We start from the raw sequence: 13,252 nt of genomic DNA, 5'->3' as shown, positions 1-13,252 counted from the left end.
AGCACCTGGGAGGCAACATACCATCCAGGAGTCCCGTTTTCGGCCACAGAACCGCCTATCTACTCCCCTCACAATAGAATCCCCTATGACTATGGCTCTATGAGTCTATTTCCTGCCCTTCTGAACAGCAGTGCCCAACACGGTGCCATGATCCTGGCAACTGCTGCCCTCTCCTGGTGTGCCATCTCCCCCAACAGTATCCAAAACGGTATACCTGTTTTGGAGGGCGATGACCGCGGGGGGCACCTGCACTGTCTTCCTACTCTTTTTCTGTCTTTTGGTCACCCATTCACTGTCTCCCTCAGCAATTCTAACCAGCAGTGTGACCAGTTCACTAAACGTGCTATCCACGATCTCCTCAGCAACGCGGATGCTCCACAGTGAGTCCATCCGCAGCTCCAGAGCCGTTATGCGGTCAAACAACAGGTGCAGCTGGACACAGGTCAGACATGTCCCTAAGCTCCCACATCAAGCAAGAGGCCTCAGGGGTCTGAGGTCCCCTGCCATTAAAAGCTTAGCTTTATATCAACTAACTAAAACCAAACAATGCACTTAAACATATGATAAAGAAAGATAAGAAATAAGCCTTACCTTACAGGGTCTTTTTCTTCCGGTTAGAGGAGGGAGGTGGGAGGGAGATACTACATGTGTAGTATCTTGAGTTTAGCCACTGCCCAAATATAATTTGAGCCCTTACCTTCCCGGCAGCCCTCTCTTCCCTCCTCCTTCTCTCCTCACCGCTCTGGCAAAATGGAGAGCAAATGTGATGAGACTTTTTGAGAACAAGGTTTCTCCATTTCAATTGGTCACAAGACCAGCTGCCCCAGATCTTTGATCTCTTCAGGGAGGCTCTGAGAACATTCCCAAAGTGTTTCCACGATTCATCCTGGGGAGGCTCTCACCTTGAGCAGATTCCATGGAGAGCAGTTGATTCTGGAATCTGATGTCGGACTCGCGAGTGACATGTCCTGCCGTGAGGAGCTGGTTTGGAATGTTTCCCGGCTTTGGGAGGGGCCATTACTCTCAGACTGTGCTCACTGCCACTGAGATTTGGTCAATCTTGGAATGCTCCAGTACGTGGTAGATCACCCCAATCCCTGAAGCTGATAGGAGCACGGAATTGACTACTGCCCAGTTAACAATATTATGGATCAGGCCAGACCAGACCTGGTCAGGATATATTGGGAAGGTAGCCTAGAGCCTAACTTTTTCTTATTTTAAAGCTAAACGTAAGGTTTTGCATTTCAAATGCAATTCGATTGATCACACTACTCAATGTTAAACAAAACACATGTAATTCATATATGATCATTTAAATGCAAAAACAATTAGAGGAGTTAGCTTAACTGTTACTCTATTGGAAAACTTAACAGAATAATAGTTTATTACTAATTAACTGTTCTAATATAATAACGTTCCATAAACACACCCCTTGGCAAAAGTCCAATTCAGAAAAACAGATTGTCTCACATTAAACTCCAGCTGCCCAGGAGTGAAACAGTAAGAGCACTTGGAGAGAGAGTACATTAGGGAGAGATTTACTGCAGCAACAGACCCAGCAACAATTGCTGCTGAGAAACCACAAAACTAAAAACCCTGCGTCTGTGACAGCTTGACCACACCCATTCTGGCTGCTTCTATTGGCCCAACCTTTTAAAGAAAACTCCCAAGATCTCACAAGCTGTTTACTCTAGTGGTTCTGTGGAGAATGCTTGGTACCTCTGCCTTGATACCTTCCTTTAGAAGAATCAGGACGAAATAGACCTCTTAAAGCCACAGTATTTTTAAAAATTCATTCACTCACTGCCCATCCCTAATTGCCCAGAGGAGAGTTAAGACTTACCCACATTGCTGTGGGTCTGGAGTCACATGTAGGCCAGACCAGGTAAGGATGGCAGATTCCTTCCCTAAAGGACATTAGTGAACCAGATGGGTTTTTCCCAACAATCGACAATGGATTGATGGCCATCATTATTCACTTAATCTTGTATTAGATTCAAATTCCACCATCTGCCATGGTGGGATTCGAACCCAGGTCCCCAGAACATTACTGGGGTCTCTGGATTAACAGCACCTCCCTGCATCACCGTAACCAGTAACCATCACCTCCCCCGATCTCCTAATCCTCAAATACTCTTTCCATTTGGCAATCATAGCTCACACATGTTAGAGGCAATGGCAGATTTTCTATATCACAACAGTGACAATCCTCTGAAACTATCTCATTGGTTGAAGAGTGCTTTGAGGTATCTGGAGGTCATGGAAGATGTTTCAGAAATATCAGTCTCGTTGCCTTTTTAACTGCTCCAGTACCATAACGTACAACCACTCAAGGTGAGGGCAGTCTCTACATTGTCCCCAGTCTCTGGAAAACTTCAGGATGTCTCTCCTCGAATCCCGGTTTGATTAATTTGTCACCATCACCATCCAAGGATATGCAGGTTAGGCTGGATTGGCCATGGGAAATTGCCCCATAGTGTCCAGGGATGTGCAGATTAGGGGAGTTAACCACAGGAAATGCAGGGTTATAGGGTAAGGACTGGATCTGGATGGGATGGTCTTTGAAGGCTTGGTGCAGGCTCGACTGGCCGAATGGCCTCTTTCTGCCCTGTAGGGATTCTATGATTCTATGATCTTCTACCAATGTGCCTTCACTCTAGTCTCTCTCACAAACAGAACTATGTCCTCCATGTTCATCTTATCAAATAATTTCTTAATGCTCACGACCTCGGTCAGAGTACACCTCAATCTTCATTATTCCAACGAGACAGCGGCACACTGTCAGCTCAATTGATCCTGAGACTTCCAGCTTCACCAGCCTCTGGGTATCCATTCTGATCATCTCTATTTACACATTTTCCATCTTCTTTAGAAGTATAAAATCAGAAAGCGACACGGTGGCTCAGTGGTTAGCACTGCTGCCTCACAGCACCAGAGACCTGGGTTCAATTCCCACCTCAGGCAACTCTCTGTGTAAAGTTTGCACATTCTCCCCGTGTCTGCGTGGGTTTCCTCCCACAATCACAAAGATGTGCAGGCCAGGTGCTAAATTGCCCATAATGTTAGGTGCATTAGTCAGAGGGAAATGGGTCTGGGTGGGTCACTCTTCAGAGGGTCGGTGTGGACTGGTTGGGCCGAAGGGCCTGTTTCCACACTGTAGGGAATCTAATCTAATACTGCACACCACCCATCACGAGAATGGCTTGTCGTCTTGGGGAGCATCCAGAATCCGGGAGATTTTCCTCCTCATCTCTCTAACATCACTGGGGCTTGTCCATCACCGTCCAATAAACAATACCTTATTGTGGAGAGCAGCTTATCCTCAGGAGAATACTGAGGCCTCACCTCTACCCTACCTCTTCCCAAGAGCCTTAAAGGAGGATATGGAGAGGAAACCTCCCCCATCACCAACACACTTTTCGAGGCTGAGCTTGTTAATGCTACATCACCGAAATACAAACATAAACACAGAGCAAATAGACACAGGAGTAGGCCATTCAGCCCTTCCAGCCTGCTCTACCATTCAATATGATCATGGCTGATCATCCAACTCAGTCCCCTTTCCCTGCAACCTTTAGCCGTAAGGACTATATTGAGCTCCTTCTTGGAAACTTCCAATGTTTTAGCCCCACCCACCACCTGTGACAGAGAATTCCACAGGCTCCTCACTCTCTGAGGTTTTTAAAAATTTACTCATTGGACATGGGCCTCACTGGCTGGGCCCAGCATTTATTACCTGTCCCTAGTCGCCCTGTGAAAAGGTGGGGGTGAGCTGCCTTCTTGAACTTACCTGCAGTCTGTGTGCTGCAGGTAGATCCACAATGAAGAAATTTTGTTTGATTTCTGTCGTAAGTGGCCTCCCTGTATCCACAGAATGTGACTCCCCTCCCTCCGCCCCCCAACCCGCCCAGTTCTGGATTCCCTGCTCATCAAGAACATCCCTCTTGTGTTTATACTGTCTACTCCTGTTGGACTTTTAGCGGTTTCTATGGGAATCCTCTCTCATTCTTCTAAACTCCACTGAATATAGCTGGCACAATCGCTTGGTGGTTAGCACTGCTACCTCACAGCACCAGGGACCTGGGTTCAATTCTAGCCTTGGGTGACTGTGTGGAGCTTGCACATTCTTCCTGTGTCTGTGTGGGTTTCCTCAGGATGCTCTGGTTTCCTCCCACACCAAACTTGTGCAGCATAGATGGGTTGGCCATGGGAAATCCAGGGATAGGGTGCTCTGAATGGGATGCTGTTTGGAGATTCAATGGGCTGAATAGCCTGATTCCACACTTTAGGGATCTGTCAGTCCAGCCATCCTAGGAATTGGTCTGGGAAACGTTCACTGCACTCCCTCTGTAATGTGGTGCTCCAAATGTTTAATGTTTCTGCTTGATAATTCTAAATGTGTGAAATGAGCTGCAATGTTTAGCTTGTATAGTGGCAAAAGCCAGATTACATTTAAACCCTGAACTTTCACCTGAATGTTTGCTTGCTCACAGCAAACAGGAACAACATGGAGAAATATGAATACCTTGGTCTGGTCGGGGAAGGCAGCTATGGAATCGTAATCAGATCCCGGAATAAAGAAAACGGGAGAATTGTTGCCATCAAGAAATTCTTGGAGGACGATGATGACAAAATGGTGAAAAAAATAGCCATGCGGGAGATTCGGTTATTAAAGGTAATCTACCTCACACGCTGTCAGATTATAACCTGACAGCAATACTGACTGACTTTCCTGAGATAGGCAAGGGCAGAATGAGTTTCTCTCTCTCTCTCTCTCTCTCCCTGAGGCAGGGTCTGAATCCACTGACAACATCCTCTGAGATAGCGGCAATATGAGAAAACCTTTTCATGCAGCAAGAGGTTAGGGTCTGGAATGCAAGCATCTTCCAAACCCATGACCACTTCCATCCAGAAGGACAAGGGCAGCAGGTACATGGGAACACCACCCCCTGCAAATTTCCCTCCAAGCCACCCTCTATCCTGACTTGGAAATATATCGCCGTTCCTTCACTGTCACTGGGTCACTCCTGGAATTCCTTCCCTAAGGGACATTGTGGGTCTACCCACAGCACATGGACTGCAGCAGTTCAAGATGGAAGCTCACCCCCACCTTCTCAAGGGGCAACTAGGGATGGGTAATAAATACTGGCCTAGCCAGCGGCACCCGCATCAAATTAGTGGTTAAAAAAACAGCAAATGTTTTTGGGGATACTCCTGGGAGTTAGTGAGTTTGCCCATGTTAAACGATCCACTATCAATCTTAATGAGGGGTAATTTGTTTTAGACATGAGAATGCATTGTATAAGTGCAAGAATCCTATTAAAATACAAAGATCAACAATTACAGTGAAAAGCTGGTTACAAGACAGGCAATGTAATTGTGGTTGAGGTGAAGATTGAATTGGAACAAGGATGTCCCATTCAGTCACATTCTCCAGAAGCAGTCTGGTATCTCTCCAAATATTACGCTCATATCAGCTTCAGATAATCCAGGCAAGCAAGGGTTTCATTTCTAAGGAGAAAAAGGTGTCTTTTCTTACTGCTCCTTCTGCTGAGCCTGCTTCTAACTGTATAAATGAGTTATCATCCAGTTATTTACCTGAATGTGGAGTAATTATTTTAATATGTAAACGATTCTTCAGAGTGGAAAACATTGGTACCCACAGTTACAGGAGCGGTGCAATTAGCATTTGAGCAGCTCTTTTCTGAGTTGAGTAGATTTCTCTTTCTGAAAAGATTATACAGATTCATGACAGAGTAACTGTTACACCTCTGCTACTGGGAAATAAAGTCTATTGTTCTACAGTTACTGCAGGCAGTTCATCTGCCATAGTCACTGACAGATACTGTAAAGATAGTCTGTAACAACAGACTTCCTGGTGTCCCTTCAAGTTGTAAGTCTGAATTGCTAAGATTTTGCTAAGGCCTCCAGTCACACACAGTACACTTTGTAATCTTTGTTAATTTCCTGAAGGTCAATCTGGGAAAATGATCAGTCGATGAATCCATGTTTTTATTTCAAAGTTGGTGACACGTCAGCGCCTGAGACCACGTCACTGGATACAGTTTACATGTGGGAACAAAAACAGAAGTTGCTGGAAAAGCTCAGCAGGTCTGGCAGCATCTGTGGAGAGAAAGCAGAGCTGCTGTTTCAGGTCCATTGAGCTTCCTCAGAACTGTTCTGAAATATTAACTCCAGCAATTTGTTTCTGACTTACAGTGTCCACAGTTCTTTCAGGTTTTGTTTATATTGGGATTTTCTTTCTAAACATTTACATAAGCAGTTAAATGTTGGCGTCAAAGTGTGAGTCAGAGTTTTCATGGAATCTGTTACAGGTTTTTCTGCTAGTTCTTGCAAAGCTGGACAATGTTGGAGATGTTCCGTTTATTCCTCGCCCTGTTCCCAGGGAGAAAGATGGCCTCCAGTAGCCTGTAAGCTGAGGGACTGATGGTTTGATCAGGGGTTACAGGAGTTTCACTTTGTAAACAATGAGGGAAAGACAATGTGCTGAGATCAGACAGCTATGAGTCTAGTTGTTGTTGAGTGAGGTGGGAGAAGGCAGCACATTCAAACCTGAGCACTGCAGCCTGTGGGAATGCTCTCAGTACAGCAGATAAGGAGTTAAATCCAAGCTCTGTCTGTCCCCTCTGCTGGACGGGAAAGGTCACATTGACATGACTTTGGGGAAGAACAGGGAGTTGTCCCCGCAGTCCATGCAAACATTTATCAGCGTCATAAGTGGCCATGATCACACTGATGTTTCTGAAGGTTTCTACAAATTAATCAGCTGCTACATTAGAATGGATTGGTCTTTAAAAAGAACTTAGTTGGCTGTAGAGTGCATGAGATTTCTTGCGACTATAAAAGGTGGTAGCGAAATTGAGGACTCTCTTTTCTTGAGGAGAATTTGGCAGCGATGGTGTTTCCTGTGATGCTGTTGCTGTTGTCCTTCTTGTGAGTAGATGTGAAGGCAAGTTGGATCTTAAAATTCATCCGGAGACTCCACAGGTCTGGCAGAAAGAGAGAGAGAGAGAGAGAAAGATAAAAACAGAGTTCATGGGTCAGACTGACAATCTTTCACAGAACTGACCGCTCACTGCTTTATCATTGATTATCATTGCTTTATGTCATAGGTAAGGATCTATATCCATGGTGTTTTCAAGTGCAAAAACCATTCCAGTGTCAGCCCCTAATCCTGAGAGAGATCTGGGAGTTCAGGTCCATTGTACCCTGAAGGTTGCTGTACAGGTGGATAGAGTGGTCAAGAAGGCATATGGTATGTTTACCTTCATCGGACAGGGTGTTGATTATAAGAGCTGGCAAGTCATATTAAAATTGTACAAGACATTGGTTTGGCCGCATTTAGAATACTGTGTACAGTTCTGGGTGCCACATTACCAAAAGGATGTGGACGCTTTGGAGAGGGTGCAGGGAAGGTTTACGAGGATGTTGCCTGGTATGGAAGGTGCTAGCTATGAAGAGAGGATGAGTAGGTTGGGATTGTTTTCATTAGAAAAAAGGAGATTGAGGGGGGACCTGATTGAGGTTTACAAAATCATGAAGGGTATAGACAGGGTGGATAGAGACAAGCTTTTTCCCAGGGTGAAGGATTCAATAACGAGAGGTCACACTTTCAATGTGAGATGTAGAAAGTTTAAGGGGGATACACACGGTAAGTACTTCACACAGAGGGTGGTGGGTGTCTGGAACGCGTTGCCAGCAGAGGAGGTAGAGGCAGGCATGGTAGATTCATTTAAGATGTGTCTGGACAGATGCAAGAGTAGGTGGGGAGCAGAGGGTTACAGATGCTTAGGAATTGACTAACAGGTTTAGATAGTAGATTTGGATTGGCTCAGGCTTGGAGGGCCGAAGGGCCTGTTCCTGGGATGTAAATTTTCTTTGTTCTTTAATCCAAAATATTCCAAAATCCTGAAGTGACTTGGTCCCGTGTATTGCAATTGAAATTATCAAAGGGAAATTAGGAAACCAGGCACTGAATAGATAGGTTTTGAGATATCTAACAAAATATGGAGATGGAATACACCCACATATGAATCAGGAGCTGGCCATTGTAGGCCATTCAGCCCATCCAGCCTGTTCTACCATTCAATGAGATCATGGCTGATCTGGCTGTGGCCTCAACTCCACTTTCCTCACTGAGCTGTCCCCTCCCCCTACCTCTCCCACCCCATGATCTGGGAGTCACCCAGAGTACTGTGTCTGGTTTGGGTCTCCTTACTTGAGGAAAGATGTAATTGTATTGGAGGCAGTTCAGAGAAGGTGCGTTAGATTAATCCCAGAGACAAGGCCTGTCTTATGAGCAGAGGGTGAGCAGTTTAGGCCTATATTGGGTGGAATGAGAGGAGATCAAACTGAGGGATATAAGATGCTAAAGGGGATTGACAAAATAGACATGGGGAGGGGTAAGGTAGGGCAATCTAGAATGAGAGACCATAGGTTTGGGATAAGGGGAACAGACTTAAACCAGAGATGAGGAGGAATTACTCCACAATTGTGCACCTGCTCAGGGATTGTTTAATCACTGAGTATTGAGAGACCCTATCAGGAACTCAGCATTGCAGAGATAGTCTGACATTCCCCCTTCATTACTGTAATCCACTGGATAACTAAGATAATGCACCGTTACATCAGGACAGCTCTTTGAGACAAAGTTAACCCGAAGTGAAGGTTAATCCGATGAAAAATGTTTTCACGGCTAAATTCCCCTTTTGGTCGCAGGATTGGATTACTCCTTCAAGGCAGCATGGACTCTTTCTGTGCAGTTTGATTTTATGACATTTGTAAAGATGAAAATATTAACTGATGGATAGTTAAGTGGAGCAAACTTGTTTCTTGTTGTACTGTTAATGATTCTGACAGTCTGTTAAATATGTACGAGAGCTCTGCAGGAGTTTTAATGAACAGGCTGGTTAATGTGTGGTTGAAGTTATTTTAATTTCTTGGTTAAATGTGTTCATGTTCAGTTGGACAAGCCTGAACAGGCTTTGGAATGCAGATTGCTTGTTGTTTAGCTTTTTTCATTGACAACGGGGTTGGTTGCTTTGTTGGGATGGTGTTCACTCAGTATTGTGGGGTTTCTTTAAGATGATTCACTTTTCATTCTATTTATGGTGCAGAAGTAGGCCATTCAGCCCAGCACCATGCCAGTGTTTGTGCTGTACATGAATCTCCCCCTTCCCCCTCAGCCTGCAGTCACTGTATCCTTGGAGAGTTATCCTGGATTGGACTGGAGCTGTGGTCACGTTTCGCAGCTGGCTGGGAAATTGCCACAGGACAAACTGTTCTCTTTTCCCCCCTCTCACCCTTTAACAGCAACTGCGACACGAGAACCTGGTCAATCTGCTTGAGGTGTGGAACAGGAGGAAGCGCTGGTACCTGGTTTTTGAATTTGTTGACCACACGTTGTTGGATGATCTGGAGCAGTGCCCAAATGGGTTGGAGTATGACAAAGTCAGAAGATACCTGATTCAGATCCTGCGAGGGATAGCCTTCTGTCACAGTCACAATGTGAGTAAACTGTCCAAGGCTCCTGGTCTCGCTCCTCTGTCTCCGTATGACTCTGTTAGAGAACAGGCAAAGCTAATTGACATCTGGGGTTCTGATATTGTAAACAAATCACAAGTCACTCAGGGTCAATTTCAACATTGCACTCAAGATAGTTGGTCAATTCACTAGAATAATCTCTGTACCAATGTATAATGTAACTCCCCTCCTGACTCCCCAAAGCCTGTCCACCACCTACAAGGCACAGGTCAGGAGCATGATGATTTACTCCCCACTTGCCCTGGATGGGGGCAGCTCCAACAACACTCAAGAAGCTTGACACCATCCAGGACAAAGTAGCCCCCACCTGATGGGCACTGCATCCACAAACATCCCCTCCCTCCCCCACCGACACTCAGTAGCAGCAGAGTGTACTGTCTACAAGGTGCACTGCAGAAACTCACCAAAGATCCTCAGACAGCACCTTCCAAACCCATGACCAAGACCTGGGCGTTACTGTCATTCAGATTAACATATTCGGCGACGACCATAAAATCTACAGCAGATGATACAGACGCAGAGTAAAACTAGAAAGTGATTGAGTTTAAACATTAAGGGTATGATATGTGGTGATGCTGGTGGAAATGGATTTCAAATCCAGGGGCCCAGATTCATTTCCTGGGAATGTAGCTTCAAATCCGACCATAGTAACTGGTGATACGTCAACTCAATGTACAAATCTGGAATAGAAAGCTAGTCTCAGTGTCTGTGAAACTATAATCAAAGGTAATAACCCACCTAGTTCTATACTGTCCTGTAGGGAGGGAAACCAGCCATCCTTCCCCAGTCTACATGTGACTCCAGACCCACAGCGATGGGGGTGACTCTGAAATAGCCCAGCAAACCATTCAGATCAAATACCTTATCAGCGATACTCACATACCATTAAAAACAAGGACCTGTCTAAAGAGAGAAATGGTGTGCAGGAAGATAAAGGAAAATTGGCCAGATGTCTGAAGGAGGGACAATGGATTAAACAGGAATTGGATTTATTCTGTTTACTTAACTCTCACATCTGTTTCCTTTCAGATTATTCATCGTGACATTAAACCAGAAAACATATTGGTCTCTCGGTCTGGGGTTGTGAAATTGTGTGACTTTGGGTTTGCCCGGAGTCTGACAGCCCCTGGGGAGATGTACACTGATTACATAGCCACCCGCTGGTACCGTGCCCCTGAACTGTTAGTCGGAGACACCAAGTATGGCAAGTAGGTACTTCATGGTAAAGGAACCATCCAGAAACCTAATCACACAATACTGTCACTTTCGATAACAAACAAACTCAGAGAGAATGCTGGAGAAACTCAGCAGCTCTCTCAGCTTCTGTGGAGAGAGAAACAGAGTTAACGTTTTGAGTCTGATATGATTTTTCTTCTATCTCTTGTTCAGTATTAAATTACAAAGAGTGAGCTTGGAGGTAGTGAGTGGTATATCAAGTGAACAAACAGATATGTGAAGAGGCCATTCAGCCCATCAGGACTATTCCGCCATCCAATGAGTCTTCTGTGCCTCAAAACCATTTAACTGCCCTTCCTTGAATTAACGGAAATCTGCCAATCAGTTCTGGCTGCAATGACTGCCTCAGCATCTGGAGAATACCAGCTTAGCTCTCGTCTTTGTGAGAGAACGTTCTTCATTCTTAAACATCCATAACAAACCTAACAAGTTTAATGTTTTCCACCAGCCCCCTCAGTTAGATTCCCCCTCCCCGCCCGACCCCAGTAAATTAAACAATCTCTCTGCTTTTATACCACCGTTATTCATTTTTTTTGTAAATATTTTTATTGAGAAAGATTTTGAATTTTTTTACAAAATTAGAAAATTATCACAAAAAAGGACAGCAATCTTATAACAACAATAACAGTAAACTAAACCATTACTCTACTCCACAAACTATTTAGAAGAAAATAAAAGAATAAAGAGAAAAAAAACCTACGCAAACTACAATTCAATAAAAACTAAATCAAAAAACAGAAGCTAAATGAAACTGAATTGAACCAAGGCAAATTAAATTAAATTAAGTTACAACACTCAGCGCGATCCTAGTAGAGCTCCCCACCACCAGGAACATCAGTTGACATACCCGTATTTATTTGGGATTCTTCCCCCAGGAGCCCCCCGGCACCACCAGGCACAGCCCTCATGGCTACACAAAGGCCCTGACCAATATAGCCAACAAGTCTGCGTTTATATTGTTCAAAAAGGGCTGCCACGTCCTATAAAAACATTCTGTTTTCTGGTGCACCATACTCGTGAGGAAGTCCAGGGCGATGTGCTCCATATCTAATCTACGCCATCCCGAGAGTCCCGGGGGATTTTCCAACACCCAGCTCATCAGGATGTTCTTCCTTGCACAAAATGAAAGAATATTAAACAGTTCCTTCCCATGCACGTCCAAAAAGGGGAGATTCGGTGAACCCAAGAGGAGGGACACTGGATCTACCTTGACCTCGGTTCCCAAGAACCCTTCCAAGACACTAGCTATGGTGCCCCAACATCTACGAAGTTTATGGCATGACCACAAGCAATGAGTAAGAGTAACATCTGGTTTACATTTGGGGCACATTGGGGATGCTCTTGCCTTAAATTTCACAACCTACTCCGGTGCCAAATAAGCCTGATGGAGTATCTTCAGTTGCATAGCCTGCATCCTATTACAAATCGAAATCTTCCTTACGTTCTCCCAAATATCCTCCCATGCCTCTGACGAAATCTCCACCTCCAATTCCTGAGTCCAGATTCCGCACAGACGCTCATTGTCCTTCGAAATACTACCTCCTAATAAATGATAGAGGGTGCTGACCGAGAGTGGACCCGTGGACCAAAGCATTCTCCTCTCTCCATCTGACTTATAGGGACTGACCATTAATATAGTCTTTTTCTGGATAACGTCCCTAATCTGAAAATAACAAAAGAGGTCCCTCTTCGATAGTTTGCATTTCTGGCTCAACTGCTCGAAAGACGTCATGAGCTCCCCGTCAAATAAATCTCCCAAACAGGAGACTCCTCTCGACTCCCAGAGCCTAAAGCCAGAATCCATCGATCCCGGCCGGAATCCTAACATTCCTACAGTGGGAGTAAAAGGGGATGTTTTTTGTAAGTTGCCCTCACCTTGCTGCATCATTCTCCTTGATTTAACCGTGTTAAGGACACTCCGATTTCTGCAATGCTCCATAACTGTCCTCAACTTGTCCAGAAACAACAAATTAATGAGGGGCCATTCTGCCTGGGAGGCCTCGATATCCAGCCAGATTGACCGTGGGTCCTGGCAAGGCCCAATCAGCCACATAGGATAATAGGGAAGTTATAGTAGGGATACTTCTTAAAGTCTGGAAAGTCCACACTCCCCAACCCCGTACCCCGCGGAAGCTGCAATTTTAAAAACTTAATAAGAGGCCGTCTGTGCCGCCAGATAAAAGAGCGGACCCAGCTGTTAAGCCTCCGTAGCAGCCGCCTGGGCAGCATCAAAGGGAGCATTGGCACGGGGAATAATAAACAAGGAAGAACATTCATTTTAACCAGAGCTATTCTGCCCAACCAAGATATCGGAAGGTCCTTCCAGCACCGAAGGTCCTGTCTTCTCTTCTCTAGCAACTGCACAGAGTTAGCTTTATGTAATTGATGGAAGGCCGGGGTAATAAAAACGGCTAAATACAGGAAACCTCCCTGTGACCATCTGAAAGGGAAC

General features: G+C 45.0%; 1 protein-coding gene and 1 long non-coding RNA gene across 2 annotated transcripts in view; one reads left to right on the top strand and one right to left on the bottom strand.

Annotated features, from left to right (window-relative positions):
* LOC122539534 (cyclin-dependent kinase-like 2) overlaps positions 1 to 13,252 on the top strand; it is a 30,756-nt gene that overhangs the window by 6,400 nt on the left and 11,104 nt on the right. The window contains exons 2-4 of the mRNA XM_043674496.1: positions 4,494 to 4,675; positions 9,334 to 9,528; positions 10,594 to 10,772. Coding sequence (XP_043530431.1) covers positions 4,508 to 4,675; positions 9,334 to 9,528; positions 10,594 to 10,772 — 542 coding nt within the window. The 5' untranslated portion in view covers positions 4,494 to 4,507. The remainder of the gene's footprint in view (positions 1 to 4,493; positions 4,676 to 9,333; positions 9,529 to 10,593; positions 10,773 to 13,252) is intronic.
* LOC122539535 lies at positions 5,995 to 13,232 on the bottom strand. Its single transcript, XR_006309114.1, has 4 exons — positions 13,220 to 13,232; positions 13,084 to 13,088; positions 9,484 to 9,580; positions 5,995 to 7,010 (listed from the first exon to the last, which is right to left on the bottom strand). It is a non-coding gene; the product is annotated as an uncharacterized LOC122539535 (long non-coding RNA).

The sequence above is a fragment of the Chiloscyllium plagiosum genome, chromosome 32 (genome assembly GCF_004010195.1).
Source record: "Chiloscyllium plagiosum isolate BGI_BamShark_2017 chromosome 32, ASM401019v2, whole genome shotgun sequence".
In the NCBI taxonomy this organism is placed as follows: Eukaryota; Metazoa; Chordata; class Chondrichthyes; order Orectolobiformes; family Hemiscylliidae; genus Chiloscyllium; species Chiloscyllium plagiosum.
This window is presented reverse-complemented; position numbering and strand designations above follow the sequence as displayed.